Raw genomic sequence first — 22937 nt, 5'->3', positions numbered from 1 at the left:
GGGTTACAGGGTTAGTGGGTACAGGCTGGCAGTGTAAGGGTTACAGGGTTAGTGGGTATAGGCTGGCAGTGTAAGGGTTACAGGGTTAGTGGGTACAGGCTGGCAGTGTAAGGGTTACAGGGTTAGTGGGTACAGGCTGGCATTGTAAGGGTTACAGGGTTAGTGGGTACAGGCTGGCAGTGTAAGGGTTACAGGGTTAGTGGGTACAGGCTGGCAGTGTAAGGGTTACAGGGTTAGTGGGTACAGGCTGGCAGTGTAAGGGTTACAGGGTTAGTGGGTACAGGCTGGCAGTGTAAGGGTTACAGGGTTAGTGGGTACAGGCTGGCAGTGTAAGGGTTACAGGGTTAGTGGGTACAGGCTGGCAGTATAAGGGTTACAGGGTTAGTGGGTACAGGCTGGCAGTGTAAGGGTTACAGGGTTAGTGGGTACAGGCTGGCAGTGTAAGGGTTACAGGGTTAGTGGGTACAGGCTGGCAGTGTAAGGGTTACAGGGTTAGTGGGTACAGGCTGGCAGTGTAAGGGTTACAGGGTTAGTGGGTATAGGCTGGTAGTGTAAGGGTTACAGGGTTAGTGGGTATAGGCTGGTAGTGTAAGGGTTACAGGGTTAGTGGGTACAGGCTGGCAGTGTAAGGGTTACAGGGTTAGTGGGTATAGGCTGGCAGTGTAAGAGTTACAGGGTTAGTGGGTACAGGCTGGCAGTGTAAGGGTTACAGGGTTAGTGGGTACAGGCTGGCAGTGTAAGGGTTACAGGGTTAGTGGGTACAGGCTGGCAGTGTAAGGGTTACAGGGTTAGTGGGTACAGGCTGGCAGTGTAAGAGTTACATGGTTAGTGGGTACATGCTGGCAGTGTAAGGGTTACAGGGTTAGTGGGTACAGGCTGGCAGTGTAAGGGTTACAGGGTTAGTGGGTACAGGCTGGCAGTGTAAGAGTTACAGGGTTAGTGGGTATAGGCTGGCAGTGTAAGGGTTACAGGGTTAGTGGGTACAGGCTGGCAGTGTAAGAGTTACAGGGTTAGTGGGTACATGCTGGCAGTGTAAGGGTTACAGGGTTAGTGGGTACAGGCTGGCAGTGTAAGAGTTACAGGGTTAGTGGGTATAGGCTGGCAGTGTAAGGGTTACAGGGTTAGTGGGTACAGGCTGGCAGTGTAAGAGTTACAGGGTTAGTGGGTATAGGCTGGCAGTGTAAGGGTTACAGGGTTAGTGGGTATAGGCTGGCAGTGTAAGAGTTACAGGGTTAGTGGGTACAGGCTGGCAGTGTAAGGGTTACAGGGTTAGTGGGTACAGGCTGGCAGTGTAAGGGTTACAGGGTTAGTGGGTACAGGCTGGCAGTGTAAGGGTTACAGGGTTAGTGGGTACAGGCTGGCAGTGTAAGGGTTACAGGGTTAGTGGGTACAGGCTGGCAGTGTAAGGGTTACAGGGTTAGTGGGTACAGGCTGGCAGTGTAAGGGTTACAGGGTTAGTGGGTATAGGCTGGCAGTGTAAGGGTTACAGGGGCAGGCTCTGTTCATGCTGCAGTGAGGAGGGGATGGTGCAGTGATTCCAGTGACAGACTCAGAGAAGGTGAGTAAATCCTGCCACGAATACAGCAAACAGTGTATGGTGTGTCTATAGTGAGTGTATAGTGTTATTATTATTATAGTGTTTATAATGTGTGCTGGGTTTTGTGTGTATAGTGTGTGTATTGTGTGCACTTTGTATTGTGTGTATAGTGCACTCTCCATAGTGTGGATACCATATACTGTGTGCACTGTCTGCGAACTGTGTATAAAATGTCTCTTTGTGTGTCCTATTGATAGCATGCACATTGTGTATAAGGTGTAGATACTGTGTGTTGTGTACATAATATGGTGTGTATACTGTGTCCTTGCAGTCTCATTTTACCCAGCTATGTAATATGTGTGTTTATAAATATAGCTTTGTTGCGTCCATGTGTGCAATTATTGCGTGTTCCTTGGTGCAGTTATTGTGTCCTTGTGGCAGTGTAACATTGTGTATATTTAAACAGAGATAATTTCACTCACATTAAGTCTTGGGCAGTTGCCTTAGCGTGGGTGTATACACAAAGGGTGTGTGTCAACGTGTATGTGTGTTATAATTGTGTTTGTAGAATGCATATTGTGTCTCACAATCAGCTAAGAGAAAATATAAAACATATGCATTGCGAGCACCACATCGGGTAGCGAATTAGGGGAGCCATCTACTAAACAGCGCTCTAATGTGGGATCCCAAGTAAGGGAAACCCACATCGGGGTAGCGAATTAGGGGAGCCATCTACTAAACAGCGCTCTAATGTGGGATCCCAAGTTAGGGAAACCCACATCGGGGTAGCGAATTAGGGGAGTCATCTACTAAACAGCGCTCTAATGTGGGATCCCAAGTAAGAGAAGCCCACATCGGGGTAGCGAATTAGGGGAGCCATCTACTAAACAGCGCTCTAATGTGGGATCCCAAGTAAGGGAAGCCCACATCGGGATAGAGAATTAGGGGAGCCATCTACTAAACAACGCTCTAATGTGGGATCCCAAGTAAGGGAAACCCACATCGGGATAGAGAATTAGGGAAGCCATCTACTAAACAGCGCTCTAATCTGGGATCCCAAGTAAGGGAAGCCCACATCGGGATAGCGAATTAGGGGAGCCATCTACTAAACAGCGCTCTAATCTGGGATCCCAAGTTAGGGAAGCCCACATCGGGGTAGCGAATTAGGGGAGCCATCTACTAAACAGCGCTCTAATGTGGGATCCCAAGTAAGGGAAGCCCACATCGGGTAGCGAATTAGGGGAGCCATCTACTAAACAGCGCTCTAATGTGGGATCCCAAGTAAGGGAAGCCCACATCAGGGTACCGAATAAGGCGAGCCATCTACTAAACAGATAGTATGTAGTATGAGTATCTGTAGAATATCATCTATAATTCATCCTATCGTATGAGGAGATATAGAATATCATCAGTAATTCATCTCCGTAGTATGAGGAGATATAGAATATCATAGAAGGAGACTATATTTAAAAGAAGAAAAACTACCACAACAAGAGGACATAGTCTTAAATTAGAGGGACAAATGTTTAAAAATAATATCAGGAAGTATTACTTTACTGAGAGGGTAGTGGATGCATGGAATAGCCTTCCAGCTGAAGTGGTAGAGGTTAACACAGTAAAGGAGTTTAAGCATGCGTGGGATAGGCATAAGGCTATCCTAACTATAAGATAAGGCCAGGAACTAATGAAAGTATTTAGAAAACTGGGCAGACTAGATGGGCCGAATGGTTCTTACCTGCCATCACATTCTATGTTTCTATCATCCATAAATCATATTGTAATTAGAGGAGATATAAAATATTATCCACAATGTATCTCTTGTATGAGGAGATAGAGAATATCATCCATAATTCATCTTATCGTATGAGGAGATAGAGAATATTTATTTATTTGTTTATAAAATATTTTACCAGGATGGATACGTTGAGATTTCCCTCTGTGTTTATTATACATTATCCCCCCCATAACCAGTAACCTGTGTTTATTATACATTATCCCCCCATAACCAGTAACCTGTGTTTATTATACATTATCCCCCCATAGCCAGTAACCTGTGTTTATTATACATTATCCCCCCATAGCCAGTAACCTGTGTTTATTATACATTATCCCCCCATAGCCAGTAACCTGTGTTTATTATACATTATCCCCCCATAGCCAGTAACCTGTGTTTGTTATACATTATCCCCCATAGCCAGTAACCTGTGTTTATTATACATTATCCCCCCATAACCAGTAACCTGTGTTTATTATACATTATCCCCCCATAGCCAGTAACCTGTGTTTATTATACATTATCCTCCCATAGCCAGTAACCTGTGTTTATTATACATTATCCCTCCCATAGCCAGTAACCTGTGTTTATTATACATTATCCCCCCATAGCCAGTAACCTGTGTTTATTATACATTATCCCCCCCATAGCCAGTAACCTGTGTTTATTATACATTATCCCTCCCATAGCCAGTAACACTTATTGCATCAAATTTACAAAGCCAAACTTTTAAAAGCTTTCCTCATTTCTTTCTCGGGATGAGGAATATATCGGTTGTAGACTGAGGATTTCCATCTGCCCAATCTTTTAATAATATGCACTGGAGTGTCAGTGTTGAAGGAGACCGAAGCTGCCCCTATTCTAAATGAAAGACCCGAGACATGGACACAACCCAATCTTAGGAGTAGTGTTCTGATGTAGAAGATGAATTTAGCCGTAGACAGAGGGATTCAGTGAGAGTAGTGGTGAAATGTGTGTGGCATGACTGAGTGTGGGTAAGTAAGAGTCAAGTATTTTAACTGGGCACTAGTTCTAGGTGGGATAAAGTGGTATAGCGGATGGATTGTTTTAGAGGTTTGTAGAGAAAGTATATAGTGATCATGATTTTTGGCGATATCCAATATTTTTAAGGTGGTCCCAGTGCCACCACTCATATCTGGTGTCCCAATAGCTTGCATTTAAAAAAAAACAACTTTTTTGACTGTAATATAATAGCAGTCAGTTTCCTTCACACGTGTGCGTTTCAGGGCCTGCCAGGGCACAGTGTCACACCAGTGCAACTCATATCTGGTGTAACAGTAGTGTACATTTAAAAAAAAAAATACAGGGGCTTGTTGTCACCTTTCGGGGACCCTTGGTGTTGTACGTGGCTGGGTGGAGGAAGAGACCTTCAATGACATCGGTGAGGACAAGGAACGGGACATGGCTAGCTTGGTATCCAACCTTGTGCAAATGGGGAGTTTGCGGTTGTGCAAATGGACTGTTTGCGGTTGTTTGCGGTGCGTTAAACGGGGAGTTTGGTCTGTCACTGTGAAGCTGGCGTAACCCTTACACTACCTGATCTATACAACATCATACCTGATGTTTTAAAGCACGTTATTCCAAACAATTTAGGAATGTTAGGTGATTTATGCCCTTTATGGATTAAAACCAGACTCTGCATCAACTATGTAATTTTCCATGGGAGTTTTGCCATGGATCCCCCTCCGGCATGCCACAATCCAGGTGTTAATCCCCTTGAAACAACTTTTCCATCACTATTGTGGCCAGAAAGAGTCCCTGTGGGTTTTAAAATTCGCCTGCCCATTGAAGTCTATAGCGGTTCGCCGGGTTCGCCCGTTCACGAACATTTGTGGAAGTTCGGAAAAATTTCAAATTTCATGTTTCATTTGTGGAAGTTCGGAAAATTTCATGTTTGCGACATCACTAAATATCATTCATAATTCATCTCACAGAGTGAGGAGATAGAGAATATCATTCATAATTCATCTCACAGAGTGAGGAGATAGAGAATATCATTCATAATTCATCTCACAGAGTGAGGAGATAGAGAATATCATTCATAATTCATCTCAGAGAGTGAGGAGATAGAGAATATCATCCATAATTCATCTCACAGAGAGAGGAGATAGAGAATATCATTCATAATTCATCTCACAGAGTGAGGAGATAGAGAATATCATTCATAATTCATCTCACAGAGTGAGGAGATAGAGAATATCATTCATAATTCATCTCACAGAGTGAGGAGATAGAGAATATCATTCATAATTCATCTCAGAGAGTGAGGAGATAGAGAATATCATGCATAATTCATCTCACAGAGTGAGGAGATAGAGAATATCATTCATAATTCATCTCACAGAGTGAGGAGATAGAAAATATCATCCATAATTCATCTCACAGAGTGAGGAGATAGAGAATATCATCCATAATTCATCTCACAGAGTAAGGAGATAGAGAATATCATCCATAATTCATCTCACAGAGTGAGGAGATAGAGAATAGCATCCATAATTCATCTCACAGAGAGAGAGGAGATAGGGAATATCATCCATAATTCATCTCACAGAGTGAGGAGATAGAGAATATCATCCATAATTCATCTCACAGAGTGAGGAGATAGAGAATATCATTCATAATTCATCTCACAGAGTGAGGAGATAGGGAATATCATCCATAATTCATCTCACAGAGTGAGGAGATAGAGAATATCATTCATAATTCATCTCACAGAGTGAGGAGATAGAGAATATCATTCATAATTCATCTCACAGAGTGAGGAGATAGGGAATATCATCCATAATTCAGCTCACAGAGTGAGGAGATTGAGAATATCATTCATAATTCATCTCACAGAGTGAGGAGATAGAGAATATCATCCATAAGTCATCTCACAGAATGAGGAGATAGAGAATATCATCCATAAGTCATCTCACAGAATGAGGAGATAGAGAATATCATCCATAAGTCATCTCACAGAGAGAGGAGATAGAGAATATCATCCATAATTCATCTCACAGAGAGAGGAGATAGAGAATATCATCCATAATTCATCTCACAGAGTAAGGAGATAGGGAATATCATCCATAATTCATCTCACAGAGAGAGGTGATAGAGAATATCATCCATAATTCATCTCACAGAGTGAGAAGATAGAGAATATCATCCATAATTCATCTCACAGAGTGAGGAGATAGAGAATATCATCCATAATTCATCTCACAGAATGAGGAGATAGAGAATATCATCCATAATTCATCTCACAGAATGAGGAGATAGAGAATATCATCCATAATTCATCTCACAGAGTGAGGAGATAGGGAATATCATCCATAATTCATCTCACAGAGTGAGGAGATAGAGAATATCATTCATAATTCATCTCACAGAGTGAGGAGATAGAGAATATCATTCATAATTCATCTCACAGAGTGAGGAGATAGGGAATATCATCCATAATTCAGCTCACAGAGTGAGGAGATTGAGAATATCATTCATAATTCAGCTCACAGAGTGAGGAGATAGAGAATATCATCCATAAGTCATCTCACAGAATGAGGAGATAGAGAATATCATCCATAAGTCATCTCACAGAGAGAGGAGATAGAGAATATCATCCATAATTCATCTCACAGAGAGAGGAGATAGAGAATATCATCCATAATTCATCTCACAGAGTAAGGAGATAGGGAATATCATCCATAATTCATCTCACAGAGAGAGGTGATAGAGAATATCATCCATAATTCATCTCACAGAGTGAGAAGATAGAGAATATCATCCATAATTCATCTCACAGAGTGAGGAGATAGAGAATATCATCCATAATTCATCTCACAGAATGAGGAGATAGAGAATATCATCCATAATTCATCTCACAGAATGAGGAGATAGAGAATATCATCCATAATTCATCTCACAGAGTGAGGAGATAGAGAATATCATCCATAATTCATCTCACAGAGAGAGGAGATAGGGAATATCATCCATAATTCATCTCACAGAATGAGGAGATAGAGAATATCATCCATAATTCATCTCACAGAGTGAGGAGATAGAGAATATCATCCATAATTCATCTCACAGAGTAAGGAGATAGGGAATATCATCCATAATTCATCTCACAGAGTGAGGAGATAGAGAATATCATTCATAATTCATCTCACAGAGTGAGGAGATAGAGAATATCATCCATAATTCATCTCACAGAATGAGGAGATAGAGAATATCATCCATAATTCATCTCACAGAGTGAGGAGATAGAGAATATCATCTATAATTATAGAATTATAGAATATAATAATTCATCTCTGTAGTATAGATAAAGAAAGTTTCTAAATCATCTTGTGGGTACAGAAGAAATTATAAAAACACAGTTTTAGAAATATAGATGGAAAAGCAGAGATGATAGTGGAGTTATTCATTGTTGACCAAATTATAAAGATTCATCTACACAGCGAAATACTGAGGAAGGAGCACTGGTACCCTATATATATCGAGTATAGGGCCTCAGTATAAATATATATATATATATATATATATATATATATATATATATTTTAACCATATAAAGCAGGCTCAGTGTCCCATTCATTGCCCATCTAGTGGTAATTCTAATGCAGAGCATACTCCCTTGTCTCAGCATGACAGTTTGCCCTACAGAGGCTTTGTTCCCTATTAATCCCACCTCAGCCATGTTATCAATATTAACCATACAATATTAACCATCATTATAATGCTCTCCTTCATCACCCTCCTTTCCATAATGTGTCACATACCTTTCTCCCACTTTATAATTTCCACCTTAACTCCTTCTATTCACTCACCATCCCTCTCACTCATTTTGTCCTTCTGCAGCCCTCCCTACTCATCATTGTGCCACATAAATTCCTTCTGCCCTATGCCTTCCCCCAACTCATCATCATACCCCCACATAGCTCCATCTCACTCAGTCCATTATGTTTTCCACACCTCTCGTTATGCCCGCTATACCTACTCACTTCTTCCAACCATCATCATACCCCCACATAGCTCCATCTCACTCAGCCCATTATGTTTTCCACACCTCTCGTTATGCCCACTATACCTACTCACTTCTTCCAACCATCATCATACCCCCACATAGCTCCATCTCACTCAGCCCATTATGTTTTCCACACCTCTCGTTATGCCCACTATACCTACTCACTTCTTCCAACCATCATCATACCCCCACATAGCTCCATCTCACTCAGCCCATTATGTTTTCCACACCTCTCATTATGCCCACTATACCTACTCACTTCTTCCAACCATCATCATACCCCCACATAGCTCCATCTCACTCAGCCCATTATGTTTTCCACACCTCTCGTTATGCCCGCTATACCTACTCACTTCTTCCAACCATCATCATACCCCCACATAGCTCCATCTCACTCAGTCCATTATGTTTTCCACACCTCTCGTTATGCCCACTATACCTACTCACTTCTTCCAACCATCATCATACCCCCACATAGCTCCATCTCACTCAGCCCATTATGTTTTCCACACCTCTCGTTATGCCCACTATACCAACTCACTTCTTCCAACCATCATCATACCCCCACATAGCTCCATCTCACTCAGCCCATTATGTTTTCCACACCTCTCATTATGCCCACTATACCTACTCACTTCTTCCAACCATCATCATACCCCCACATAGCTCCATCTCACTCAGCCCATTATGTTTTCCACACCTCTCGTTATGCCCACTATACCTACTCACTTCTTCCAACCATCATCATACCCCCACATAGCTCCATCTCACTCAGCCCATTATGTTTTCCACACCTCTCGTTATGCCCACTATACCTACTCACTTCTTCCAACCATCATCATACCCCCACATAGCTCCATCTCACTCAGCCCATTATGTTTTCCACACCTCTCATTATGCCCACTATACCTACTCACTTCTTCCAACCATCATCATACCCCCACATAGCTCCATCTCACTCAGCCCATTATGTTTTCCACACCTCTCGTTATGCCCGCTATACCTACTTACTTCTTCCAACCATCATCATACCCCCACATAGCTCCATCTCACTCAGCCCATTATGTTTTCCACATCTCTCGTTATGCCCACTATACCTACTCACTTCTTCCAACCATCATCATAACCCCACATAGCTCCATCTCACTCAGCCCATTATGTTTTCCACACCTCTCGTTATGCTCACTATACCTACTCACTTCTTCCAACCATCATACCCCCACATAGCTCCATCTCACTCCGCCCATTATGTTTTCCACACCTCTCATTATGCCCACTATACCTACTCACTTCTTCCAACCATCATCATACCCCCACATAGCTCCATCTCACTCAGCCCATTATGCTTTCCACACCTCTCATTATGCCCACTATACCTACTCACTTCTTCCAACCATCATCATACCCCCACATAGCTCCATCTCACTCAGCCCATTATGTTTTCCACACCTCTCATTATGCCCACTATACCTACTCACTTCTTCCAACCATCATCATACCCCCACATAGCTCCATCTCACTCAGCCCATTATGTTTTCCACACCTCTCGTTATGCCCACTATACCTACTCACTTCTTCCAACCATCATCATACCCCCACATAGCTCCATCTCACTCAGCCCATTATGTTTTCCACACCTCTCATTATGCCCACTATACCTACTCACTTCTTCCAACCATCATCATACCCCCACATAGCTCCATCTCACTCAGCCCATTATGTTTTCCACACCTCTCGTTATGCCCGCTATACCTACTCACTTCTTCCAACCATCATCATACCCCCACATAGCTCCATCTCACTCAGCTCATTATGTTTTCCACACCTCTCGTTATGCCCACTATACCAACTCACTTCTTCCAACCATCATCATACCCCCACATAGCTCCATCTCACTCAGCCCATTATGTTTTCCACACCTCTCATTATGCCCACTATACCTACTCACTTCTTCCAACCATCATCATACCCCCACATAGCTCCATCTCACTCAGCCCATTATGTTTTCCACACCTCTCGTTATGCCCACTATACCTACTCACTTCTTCCAACCATCATCATACCCCCACATAGCTCCATCTTACTCAGCCCATTATGTTTTCCACACCTCTCGTTATGCCCACTATACCTACTCACTTCTTCCAACCATCATCATACCCCCACATAGCTCCATCTCACTCAGCCCATTATGTTTTCCACACCTCTCATTATGCCCACTATACCTACTCACTTCTTCCAACCATCATCATACCCCCACATAGCTCCATCTCACTCAGCCCATTATGTTTTCCACACCTCTCGTTATGCCCGCTATACCTACTTACTTCTTCCAACCATCATCATACCCCCACATAGCTCCATCTCACTCAGCCCATTATGTTTTCCACATCTCTCGTTATGCCCACTATACCTACTCACTTCTTCCAACCATCATCATAACCCCACATAGCTCCATCTCACTCAGCCCATTATGTTTTCCACACCTCTCGTTATGCTCACTATACCTACTCACTTCTTCCAACCATCATACCCCCACATAGCTCCATCTCACTCCGCCCATTATGTTTTCCACACCTCTCATTATGCCCACTATACCTACTCACTTCTTCCAACCATCATCATACCCCCACATAGCTCCATCTCACTCAGCCCATTATGCTTTCCACACCTCTCATTATGCCCACTATACCTACTCACTTCTTCCAACCATCATCATACCCCCACATAGCTCCATCTCACTCAGCCCATTATGTTTTCCACACCTCTCATTATGCCCACTATACCTACTCACTTCTTCCAACCATCATCATACCCCCACATAGCTCCATCTCACTCAGCCCATTATGTTTTCCACACCTCTCGTTATGCCCACTATACCTACTCACTTCTTCCAACCATCATCATACCCCCACATAGCTCCATCTCACTCAGCCCATTATGTTTTCCACACCTCTCATTATGCCCACTATACCTACTCACTTCTTCCAACCATCATCATACCCCCACATAGCTCCATCTCACTCAGCCCATTATGTTTTCCACACCTCTCGTTATGCCCGCTATACCTACTCACTTCTTCCAACCATCATCATACCCCCACATAGCTCCATCTCACTCAGCTCATTATGTTTTCCACACCTCTCGTTATGCCCACTATACCAACTCACTTCTTCCAACCATCATCATACCCCCACATAGCTCCATCTCACTCAGCCCATTATGTTTTCCACACCTCTCGTTATGCCCACTATACCTACTCACTTCTTCCAACCATCATCATACCCCCACATAGCTCCATCTCACTCAGCCCATTATGTTTTCCACACCTCTCATTATGCCCACTATACCTACTCACTTCTTCCAACCATCATCATACCCCCACATAGCTCCATCTCACTCAGCCCATTATGTTTTCCACACCTCTCGTTATGCCCGCTATACCTACTCACTTCTTCCAACCATCATCATACCCCCACATAGCTCCATCTCACTCAGCTCATTATGTTTTCCACACCTCTCGTTATGCCCACTATACCAACTCACTTCTTCCAACCATCATCATACCCCCACATAGCTCCATCTCACTCAGCCCATTATGTTTTCCACACCTCTCATTATGCCCACTATACCTACTCACTTCTTCCAACCATCATCATACCCCCACATAGCTCCATCTCACTCAGCCCATTATGTTTTCCACACCTCTCGTTATGCCCACTATACCTACTCACTTCTTCCAACCATCATCATACCCCCACATAGCTCCATCTCACTCAGCCCATTATGTTTTCCACACCTCTCGTTATGCCCACTATACCTACTCACTTCTTCCAACCATCATCATACCCCCACATAGCTCCATCTCACTCAGCCCATTATGTTTTCCACACCTCTCATTATGCCCACTATACCTACTCACTTCTTCCAACCATCATCATACCCCCACATAGCTCCATCTCACTCAGCCCATTATGTTTTCCACACCTCTCGTTATGCCCGCTATACCTACTTACTTCTTCCAACCATCATCATACCCCCACATAGCTCCATCTCACTCAGCCCATTATGTTTTCCACATCTCTCGTTATGCCCACTATACCTACTCACTTCTTCCAACCATCATCATAACCCAACATAGCTCCATCTCACTCAGCCCATTATGTTTTCCACACCTCTCGTTATGCCCACTATACCTACTCACTTCTTCCAACCATCATCATACCCCCACATAGCTCCATCTCACTCAGCCCATTATGCTTTCCACACCTCTCATTATGCCCACTATACCTACTCACTTCTTCCAATCATCATCATACCCCCACATAGCTCCATCTCACTCAGCCCATTATGTTTTCCACACCTCTCATTATGCCCACTATACCTACTCACTTCTTCCAACCATCATCATACCCCCACATAGCTCCATCTCACTCAGCCCATTATGTTTTCCACACCTCTCGTTATGCCCACTATACCTACTCACTTCTTCCAACCATCATCATACCCCCACATAGCTCCATCTCACTCAGCCCATTATGTTTTCCACACCTCTCGTTATGCCCACTATACCTACTCACTTCTTCCAACCATCATCATACCCCCACATAGCTCCATCTCACTCAGCCCATTATGTTTTCCACACCTCTCGTTATGCCCGCTATACCTACTCACTTTTTCCAACCATCATCATACCCCCACATAGCTCCATCTCACTCAGCCCATTATGTTTTCCACACCTCTCGTTATGCCCACTATACCAACTCACTTCTTCCAACCATCATCATACCCCCACATAGCTCCATCTCACTCAGCCCATTATGTTTTCCACACCTCTCATTATGCCCACTATACCTACTCACTTCTTCCAACCATCATCATACCCCCACATAGCTCCATCTCACTCAGCCCATTATGTTTTCCACACCTCTCGTTATGCCCACTATACCTACTCACTTCTTCCAACCGTCATCATACCCCCACATAGCTCCATCTCACTCAGCCCATTATGTTTTCCACACCTCTCGTTATGCCCACTATACCTACTCACTTCTTCCAACCATCATCATACCCCCACATAGCTCCATCTCACTCAGCCCATTATGTTTTCCACACCTCTCATTATGCCCACTATACTTACTCACTTCTTCCAACCATCATCATACCCCCACATAGCTCCATCTCACTCCGCCCATTATGTTTTCCACACCTCTCATTATGCCCACTATACCTTCTCACTTCTTCCCACCATCATCATACCCCCACATAGCTCCATCTCACTCAGCCCATTATGCTTTCCACACCTCTCATTATGCCCACTATACCTACTCACTTCTTCCAACCATCATCATACCCCCACATAGCTCCATCTCACTCAGCCCATTATGTTTTCCACACCTCTCATTATGCCCACTATACCTACGCACTTCTTCCAACCATCATCATACCCCCACATAGCTCCATCTCACTCAGCCCATTATGTTTTCCACACCTCTCGTTATGCCCACTATACCTACTCACTTCTTCCAACCATCATCATACCCCCACATAGCTCCATCTCACTCAGCCCATTATGTTTTCCACACCTCTCGTTATGCCCGCTATACCTACTCACTTCTTCCAACCATCATCATAACCCCACATAGCTCCATCTCACTCAGCCCATTATGTTTTTCACACCTCTCGTTATGCCCACTATACCTACTCACTTCTTCCAACCATCATCATACCCCCACATAGCTCCATCTCACTCAGCCCATTATGTTTTCCACACCTCTCATTATGCCCACTATACCTACTCACTTCTTCCAACCATCATCATAACCCCACATAGCTCCATCTCACTCAGCCCATTATGTTTTCCACACCTCTCGTTATGCCCGCTATACCTACTCACTTCTTCCAACCATCATCATAACCCCACATAGCTCCATCTCACTCAGCCCATTATGTTTTCCACACCTCTCGTTATGCCCGCTATACCTACTCACTTCTTCCAACCATCATCATACCCCCACATAGCTCCATCTCACTCAGTCCATTATGTTTTCCACACCTCTCGTTATGCCCGCTATACCTACTCACTTCTTCCAACCATCATCATACCCCCACATAGCTCCATCTCACTCAGCCCATTATGTTTTCCACACCTCTCGTTATGCCCACTATACCTACTCACTTCTTCCAACCATCATCATACCCCCACATAGCTCCATCTCACTCAGCCCATTATGTTTTCCACACCTCTCGTTATGCCCACTATACCAACTCACTTCTTCCAACCATCATCATACCCCCACATAGCTCCATCTCACTCAGCCCATTATGTTTTCCACACCTCTCATTATGCCCACTATACCTACTCACTTCTTCCAACCATCATCATACCCCCACATAGCTCCATCTCACTCAGCCCATTATGTTTTCCACACCTCTCATTATGCCCGCTATACCTACTCACTTCTTCCAACCATCATCATACCCCCACATAGCTCCATCTCACTCAGCCCATTATGTTTTCCACACCTCTTGTTATGCCCACTATACCTACTCACTTCTTCCAACCATCATCTTGTTCACCACACCTCCTTAACTCCCAGTAACCATAATCACATCACCCTCTCTCCCACCATTCGTTTATATTTATTTTTCCATACCTCCCAATCAACCTTTAATACCACCCTCCTTTTTTTGTTGGAGTTTTGAAGGACATGGTTCCATGTTAGTTTTGGTAGAAAGTATCATGTGTTTTTATTGTGTTGTATTTGTGCAGCTGGACAATGTGGCAAACAGTTGATGTCTTGTTGTCATTGTGTTTTCCAGCATGGCATTCTCCAAGTTCTTGCTGTCCTTGCTGCTCTGCCAAGTCATGACTGCCCCACGAACAGCACAAGACGACAGGTGAGTGACAGGTGGTAGGGTCATGGATTTTTTCTTAATTGTAATTTTGCCATCAACCTCCATCCACACAAAAAAACACAGAAGTTTAAGAATTCTAGAGTGAGGTTTGATAAATGGATTTAAATGCCCTGTATACAGTAGGGTATCCATATACTATATACACCATACATTATACATGAATCTGAAAAAGTCCATTCTCATCCTATACTCTGACAAGTTCAAAGATTGAATTGTTGGCGCCTCTGAAGTTTGAATCCATTTTGGTTCATACATGCTGCCCCCTGTTTTTTTTGTACAATATAAAAGTATACAAGAATGTTTTCAGAGATCGAAATGTTTCCATGTGATCAAAAACACGCCTCTGGTTGCTCAGACTAATGGTCCTTCCTCCTTAAGACTGAAGAAAATGAAAGGTCTTCACATTAGTGATATATTCAATGCCGCTATCACAAGCATTTGCTTGTGTGCCATGTGTTCTCAATGCTTCACTATGTGAAGCTGCAGAATGAAATAGAATATACCATGCCCGGTGTTATTGTGAAAATTTTATACATACATTTGTCATTGGGTTATTCCAGCAAAGTTGACCTCAAAGTAAGAAACAAAACAAGCAGAATAATAGTGCAATACAGTATGTAATTGGTATGCAATATATAATACTTCTATAAATCACACTCACATTTACTAGAGCTAACTTAGAGCTCTGCTGTTTTGCACATGGACAATTTAATCCCTATCTTAGGATATATGTTGGTCGCAAATTGCACAATTTCTCCAGATAAAGCGTAATATACAGAATATATGTGGAGACAAATGGTAGAAGAAACTCCAATGGTGAAGTAAGTACTAATTATAAACCAGGTTGAAATAAAGAAATGTACTTACATTTCCTAGAGCAGGACCTGCTCTAGTATAAACAGCATGGGTGGTATAACCCCCACCTAAGGATTTGGTAGTTTTAGTGTCACGGCGCAGGGGGTCTGTATCAACATGGTCACGCCTGAACAGTGCGACGATACTTCAGATAAAAGTAAATCTCTTAAAAATACTATTATGGACCACACGTTATGTGTTTCTCCTCTTCAAGGCTTCATCAGAAGTGTGGCTAAGTCCTTAAAAGTCCAAATTTATATAGGGTAATGTTGATTGAAAATCGTTTCCTTGTGAGTCTTAATGTCCATTTCCTGTTACAAAGCGTGAACGTACGCGTCATACCGGAAGTGACGCGGCGTGCAACCAGCTTTGGTAGCCATGATAGGCATTTTGTGTGTCAATCTAAAAATCCACGCATCACCAAAATGGCGACGCATCGTTTCATTCGCTAGTATTCTATCGGGCTACCGAGGTGCATACAGCCAGAGGCACCTCCTACAAACCCACAATCTGATGGAGTGGTCTATGTTTAACCCACTTGTTGGTCGCGACCTCTAGGAAGTGGCACAACGTCGGCCGTGTCCTATAAGATGCATGTACTATACAGGAAGTGACACTGCGCTATAATCTCCAACGTCTGCTGTCATTCATAAAGCAGAAATTTATAAAAGTCCATCAAATACAAAGATAAGAATCACAACCAAATACAAAATAGGGTAGGATGAGTGGATAATAAAATAGATAATACAATAAGCAGAGGGAAATATATCAAAATAATAACTTGTTACTTTGTTTAGTACATAATCAAGGCCTTGAAATATATAAATTAAATTAGGTAAATATAATTTAAAAAAAAAATAAGTCGAATATTGGAAGCTAATAGTAATCAAAGATGAATAGGTGGAATAAAATACCAGTGCATATAGTGAAAGGTGTTATGGGATGACTATGTGAAGCGTTACTGTATGTTGTCACCAGAGGCGTGTCAGCTACACCAAGGTGTAACCAAAGTAATCTATCTTAAATCAGTGTCGGAATGTGCTTTAAGTTGCTTGTTCTCTCCATGAAGCTTCTGATTCTTTCTTTCTAGATCAAAACAAGATGACCCCAAGATTCAGAATCCATTCTCCTCGGGTGCAGAACAGCTCAGGTAACATTCAAACAGCTCAGGTAACATTCAAACAGCTCAGGTAAACATTCAAACAGCTCAGGTAAACATTCAAACAGCTCAGGTAACATTCAAACAGGTCAGGTAAACATTCAAACAGCTCAGGTAACATTCAAACAGCTCAGGTAACATTCAAACAGCTCAGGTAAACATTCAAACAGCCCAGGAAAACATTCAAACAGCTCAGGTAACATTCAAACAGCTCAGGTAACATTCAAACAGCTCAGGTAAACATTCAAACAGGTCAGGTAAACATTCAAACAGCTCAGGTAACATTCAAACAGCTCAGGTAAACATTCAAACAGGTCAGGTAAACATTCAAACAGCCCAGGAAAACATTCAAACAGCTCAGGTAAACATTCAAACAGCTCAGGTAAACATTCAAACAGCTCAGGTAAACATTCAAACAGCCCAGGAAAACATTCAAACAGCTCAGGTAACATTCAAACAGCTCAGGTAACATTCAAACAGCCCAGGAAAACATTCAAACAGCTGAGGTAACTTTGAAACAGCTCAGGTAATGTTCAAACAGCTCGGGTAGCATTCAAACAGCTCAGGTAACCATTCAAGCAGGTCAGGTAATGTTCAAACAGCTCTGGTAAACATTCGAATAGCTCAGGTAAGCATTTAAATAAAAAGGGATAAGGGCTGCGCCATAGAGTCTTAACTGGAATGATCTAATTAAGATCAGATAGTCTATAAGGTGCTTGGTCAGGAACAATGTCCTCGTTGTCCTTGCCGGACAGATCCTCTTATATTATTATTATTATTAGTATTATTATTTTATTATTTATATAGCGTCATCAGATTCCGTAGCGCTGTACAAAGGGTGGACTAATTGTAACCAGACAACTCAACGTACAGGAACAGAGAGGTGGAGGGCCCTGCTCAATGAGCTTACATTCTAGAGGGAGTGGGGTATAGTGACACAAAGGGTTAAAGTAGGGGTACGAAGTAAGATGTTAGAAAAGTATTCGTTGAGGGCTTAATAGGTAATTTTTGACAGTTGCAGGAGAGCAGTCATGGAAGGTGGGGGATGAAAACCTGCTAACAGTTTAATTGATATGCTTTCTTGAAGAAGTGAGCTTTCAATGATTTTTTTGAATGAGTGGAGACTGGGTGAAATTCTTACGGAGAAGGGAAGGGAGTTCCAGAGAAGAGGTGCAGCCCTGGAAAAGTCTTGGAGGCGAGCGTTAGAGGTGGGAGTACAGACAGAGGATATGCGAAGGTCTTTGGCAGAGCATAGGGGCCTCGACGGGACTTACTTGTGTATTAGGGAGGATAGGTAGGTTGGAGCAGCATTATGTAGGGACTTGTAAGCAAGCACTATAATTCCAAATTGAGCCCTATATCTAACTGGGAGCCAATGCAGGGACTGACAGAGCGGGGAGGTGTGGGAGGTGCGAGCAGACAGGAAAATGAGTCTTGCCGCCGCATTCATTATAGATTGCAACGGTGCAATCTGGGAACACCGTAGTCCAGGCGAGAGAGAACAAGAGCATGGACCAGCACCTTAGCCGCATCCGGGGTTAAATAGGGGTGGCTGCGTGCTATGTTTTTGAGATGGAAGCGACAGGATTTGGCAATTGATTGGACATAAGGGGTGAAGGAGACGTTGGAGTCAAAAAGAACACCCAGGCAGCGAGCCTTCAAGGTAGAGGTGATGGTAGCGCTGTTGACTTGGAGGGAGACAGACACGGGAGTAGTAACACTTGAGGGAGGAAAGATCAGAAGTTCTGTTTTGGACAGGTTGAGTTTAAGGAAGTGAGCAGCCATCCATATGAAAAGATAAAATAAATAGAGAACAAAATAGTTTAATATGTCCAGTCTAATATAGTAAATAATAAAAAGATGGTAATAAACTCACATATATTAGAGCTATAGCTAGCTATAGTATGAAGAGCGTACAGCAGTACAATCCTCGCTTATGGGATATGGGATAGACTTCCTCCATCAGGGGTATGTTCAACACTCAAACGAGAAGAGTAAAAGGAGACAACCAATAGTGATCACTGGAGAAAACAATGGTATATAATATATATATCAAATGGTACTCAAATGGGAGGAGCAGACCAACTGCTCCTTCATGATAGCATTAGTGGTGAGATCCCCACCTAGGATTACTTGGAGTCCAGGATGATAAAATGCCAGGTAAAAAGTAAAAACAATATAAAGTGTATAAAAAGATGATTGGCACAAGTAAAGTGACCAAAGAATCTTTAATATATTAAAATACACAATATAAAATATCCACAACGCGTTTCGCCTTACACAGCTTCTTTAAAATGGATTAGGACCTAGTACCTGGCAAGGTAGGTTTAAATAAGAGTACAAGTAATTAAAATTGATGCCAAAACTAAGGGCAGCCAATCAGAGTACAAGTGACAAACAAACATTTTAATACAATATCAATACAGATTTCAGTTGATATATATAACAAATATGGTGCCATATAAACTTTAGTAATGATTGGATTATAAAAACTAGGATTTTTTAGTAAAATATGTAGTAATGTATGCGGTCACGTGACTTCTGTGATAACCGCAATGGGTTTTGGGAAGTGTAGTAAGTATGGACGCATTCAAGCGTCTATTAGGGAGTAGCGAGGTGACGTCGGCGTGCACAGAGCCGCAGCCGATGTCGGGAGAAGTGGGCGGATATACAGACGTCGGCTCGCACCTAGTTGCGGCCGACGTCAGAGAAGAGTTGAAAAAGATCTGGAAAAAATTAAGAATAACAAATACGATCATCACAATCTCACACATACAGAAAAAAGGGCACTTAAAGGATCACTATAAGGTCAGGAACACAAACATGTATTCCTGACCCTATAGTGTTAACACCACCATCTAGCTCCCCTGGGCCCCTCATGCCTCCATAAATGTAGTAAAAATCTTACTGTATTCAAGCCTGAAGCAGTAAATCTGCATGCTGTTTGAGTCAGAAAAACAAGCCGCCTGCTGACATGTGGTAGCCTGATCCAATCCCAGTGCTTCCCCATAGGATTGGCTGAGACTGACAAAGAGGCAGATCAGGGGCAGAGCCAGCATGATTCAAACACAGCTGTTACGGTTACCTCCGGGCTAGCTGAAGGCTGGACCGCTAGGATGTCCTGGTTCCCGAATGTGGAGAGAGAGAAGCGCTGTTCCGTTCAGCAACCATCAGAGTCCTGTGAATATAAAGCAATCCCACTAGCTCTAGTCTAGCTAGGATACCCTGGTTCCCACAAAACGAGTCGAGGCTGCGATTTGAAGGTCAAACACGAACTGGCTTTAATGGCACAGGGACAGCGTTATTTATGCAAAATCCCAGGAACAGCCCCCTCTGGACCTGATGGGATACAGGGACAATACATACAGTTGACCAATGACAATACTCTGCATCATTTGAAATAGTCCCCGCCCCGCTTGGAGATAATGATCCCAACGGTTATGGCAATTCAATTATCTCCAAGTGCCCAGAGTCCCACGTGTATTTCCAACAGGTAAAAACAGTATAAAAATATATATTAATAACAGTTTATTAAATACCCCTTACAGTCTACCATTCATTAGATAGCTCGGGTCTGAGCGCATCATATAGACGAATAGCGCTCAGACCTCACGAACGGTATAGCCAGTCTCTTGTATATGTCTTTTCGTGTCCCTTTGTCCCGAACACGAGATGGCGGCCATCTTTTCTACTCGTGAATAGGAGAGCGGGTATCGGTTTCAAAACTCCTGGAACGAAACACGGGTAGCATGCTGTACGAATACCGCTCTCTGGCTGGTTGTCCCAACCCTTCGTGAACCGAACGTAGACTGAAGGGGCCAATTATCCTGCGGTTAACCGCAGCCTCAACATTCTAATTGTCGACACACGCCGTGGTGTAGGTGGTCCTCGTTCGGGAGTTTGAATACGGTGAAAATAGTCGTCGAACGAGGCCACCCTGAGGCAGTCAATTACGGTTGTGGTTAACCGCAAACCGCAACCTCCCGGTGGTCGTCTGTTCGGTTGTTTCCGAGGTCAAAAGGGTTAAGTGGCAGCACATGCCAGGGGCCGGGTGGTCTGAGTTTGTATGCACGAATATATAATCCAAGTTGTTCGTGTAAATGGAGTATAGGTAACAATAATACCGAAAGAACTGACTTCGGTAATTTAACATACTTTAATCCAATATGGGTCGGTGGAGTGTCCGTAACAACAGCCCTGGCCAATCAGCATCTCCTCATAGAGATGAATTGAATCAATGAATCTCTATGAGGAAAGTTCAGTGTCTGCATGCAGAGGGAGGAGATACTGAATGTTTGGATGCATTTTAGGCAGCCATGACCCAGGATGGATCTCTAACAGCTATCTGAGGAATAAATAACTATACTTTAAAAATATATATATAAATTAATAAAGATTAAAATAAATCTAATGAAAAAAATCTGTACTATTTTAAAAAATGAACTTTTTAACTTTTTGAAGTTCACCTCCTCTATTCTGCCTTCTGTCTCCAGCCTCCTCTCTCCAGCCAGGCTCCTCTCTCCAGCCAGCCTCCTGTCTCCAGCCTCCTCTCTCCAGCCAGGCTCCTGTCTCCAGCCTTCTGAATCCACATTCCAATCTTCTATCTTCAGGCTGACAGCATGAGCCAGCCCACGCTGTGTTGTTGAAGAGCTAATCTTCCAGACTTCCACACACTGCTGCTTACAGCCTCAGGGGAGACAGGATGCTGCACTGTGCTCTGCTGACTGAGTGGATGGAGGCATATTACGCCTCCATCAACTCCGAAGTCCCTCTGGTTCACTCTGAGTGACTGCAACTGGAGGTGTTCCTAGCTTTCAATGTAAACACTGTATTGTCTCAGAAAATACTGTGTTTACATGAGAAAGGCTGCAGGGAGCTATAGTTCTCACCTGAACAACCTCATTAAGCTGAAGTTGTTCAGGTGACTATAGTGTCCCTTTAACCCCTTAAGGACCAAACTTCTGGAATAAAAGGGAATCATGACATGTCAGGCACGTCATGTGTCCTTAAGGGGTTAAAGAGCTTCAAGAAGACACAAATATTGTAATCAAACCAGCTGATAAAGGAGGAGGGCTAGTTATACAATCCAGCCAAATGTACATAGAAGAGGCTGACAGACAATTAAATGACACCGATGTATATGAGAAACTTTCACTCGATCCAACAACCCAGATACAAGCTATTTTATCTCAATTTTTAAATAAAGGCTTAGATTTGGGAATTTTAAACAAACACAAATTACATTTTCTAAACAAAAAATTTCCTATAATACCTGTTATATATTTTCTTCCTAAAATTATATGGTAACCCAATTTTATACTAGTTACATGTGACGTCCAGTCACTTTACACAATTATACCTCACCACATAGGATGTCAAGCTATTAAAGATTCTGTCACTGTTCTTTCACATGACAAACTGCCCTGTTCCCCTGACTTATGGAGAAGCCTGATTGCCAGCCTCTTGCCTCATAACTATGACCCTGGTGTGTATGGCCCTTAAAAAACTGTCTGTGGGCATATTGAGACTTTTCATGACAATGCCCCTTTAAGACTGTGTCCCCAGACTGTTAAAATCCTTTGTTCATGGCTTTTTCCCACTTGGTTCAGTAAATGGGGCTTACTGAACCAAGAACTGGACAGGTGGACTACACGCAAGTGGAAGTGTGCAG

General features: G+C 42.9%; 1 protein-coding gene across 3 annotated transcripts in view; it reads left to right on the top strand.

Moving 5' to 3' along the window:
- Nucleotides 1–1481: 1481 nt before the first annotated feature.
- The window catches only part of CGREF1 (cell growth regulator with EF-hand domain 1), a 64757-nt gene continuing 43301 nt past the window's right edge, over nucleotides 1482–22937 (top strand). The window contains exons 1-3 of one of the 3 annotated variants that reach the window (XM_063441851.1): nucleotides 1482–1558; nucleotides 15157–15234; nucleotides 17198–17257. In XM_063441851.1, the coding sequence (XP_063297921.1) occupies nucleotides 15158–15234; nucleotides 17198–17257 (137 nt within the window). In that variant the 5' untranslated portion in view covers nucleotides 1482–1558; nucleotide 15157. Of the gene's footprint in view, nucleotides 1598–7612; nucleotides 7767–15136; nucleotides 15235–17197; nucleotides 17258–22937 lie in introns of those variants that run through there. The other 2 variants (XM_063441852.1, XM_063441850.1) reach the window with 2 other exon arrangements.

This window comes from Pelobates fuscus, chromosome 2, assembly GCF_036172605.1.
Source record: "Pelobates fuscus isolate aPelFus1 chromosome 2, aPelFus1.pri, whole genome shotgun sequence".
NCBI lineage: Eukaryota > Metazoa > Chordata > Amphibia > Anura > Pelobatidae > Pelobates > Pelobates fuscus.
This window is presented reverse-complemented; position numbering and strand designations above follow the sequence as displayed.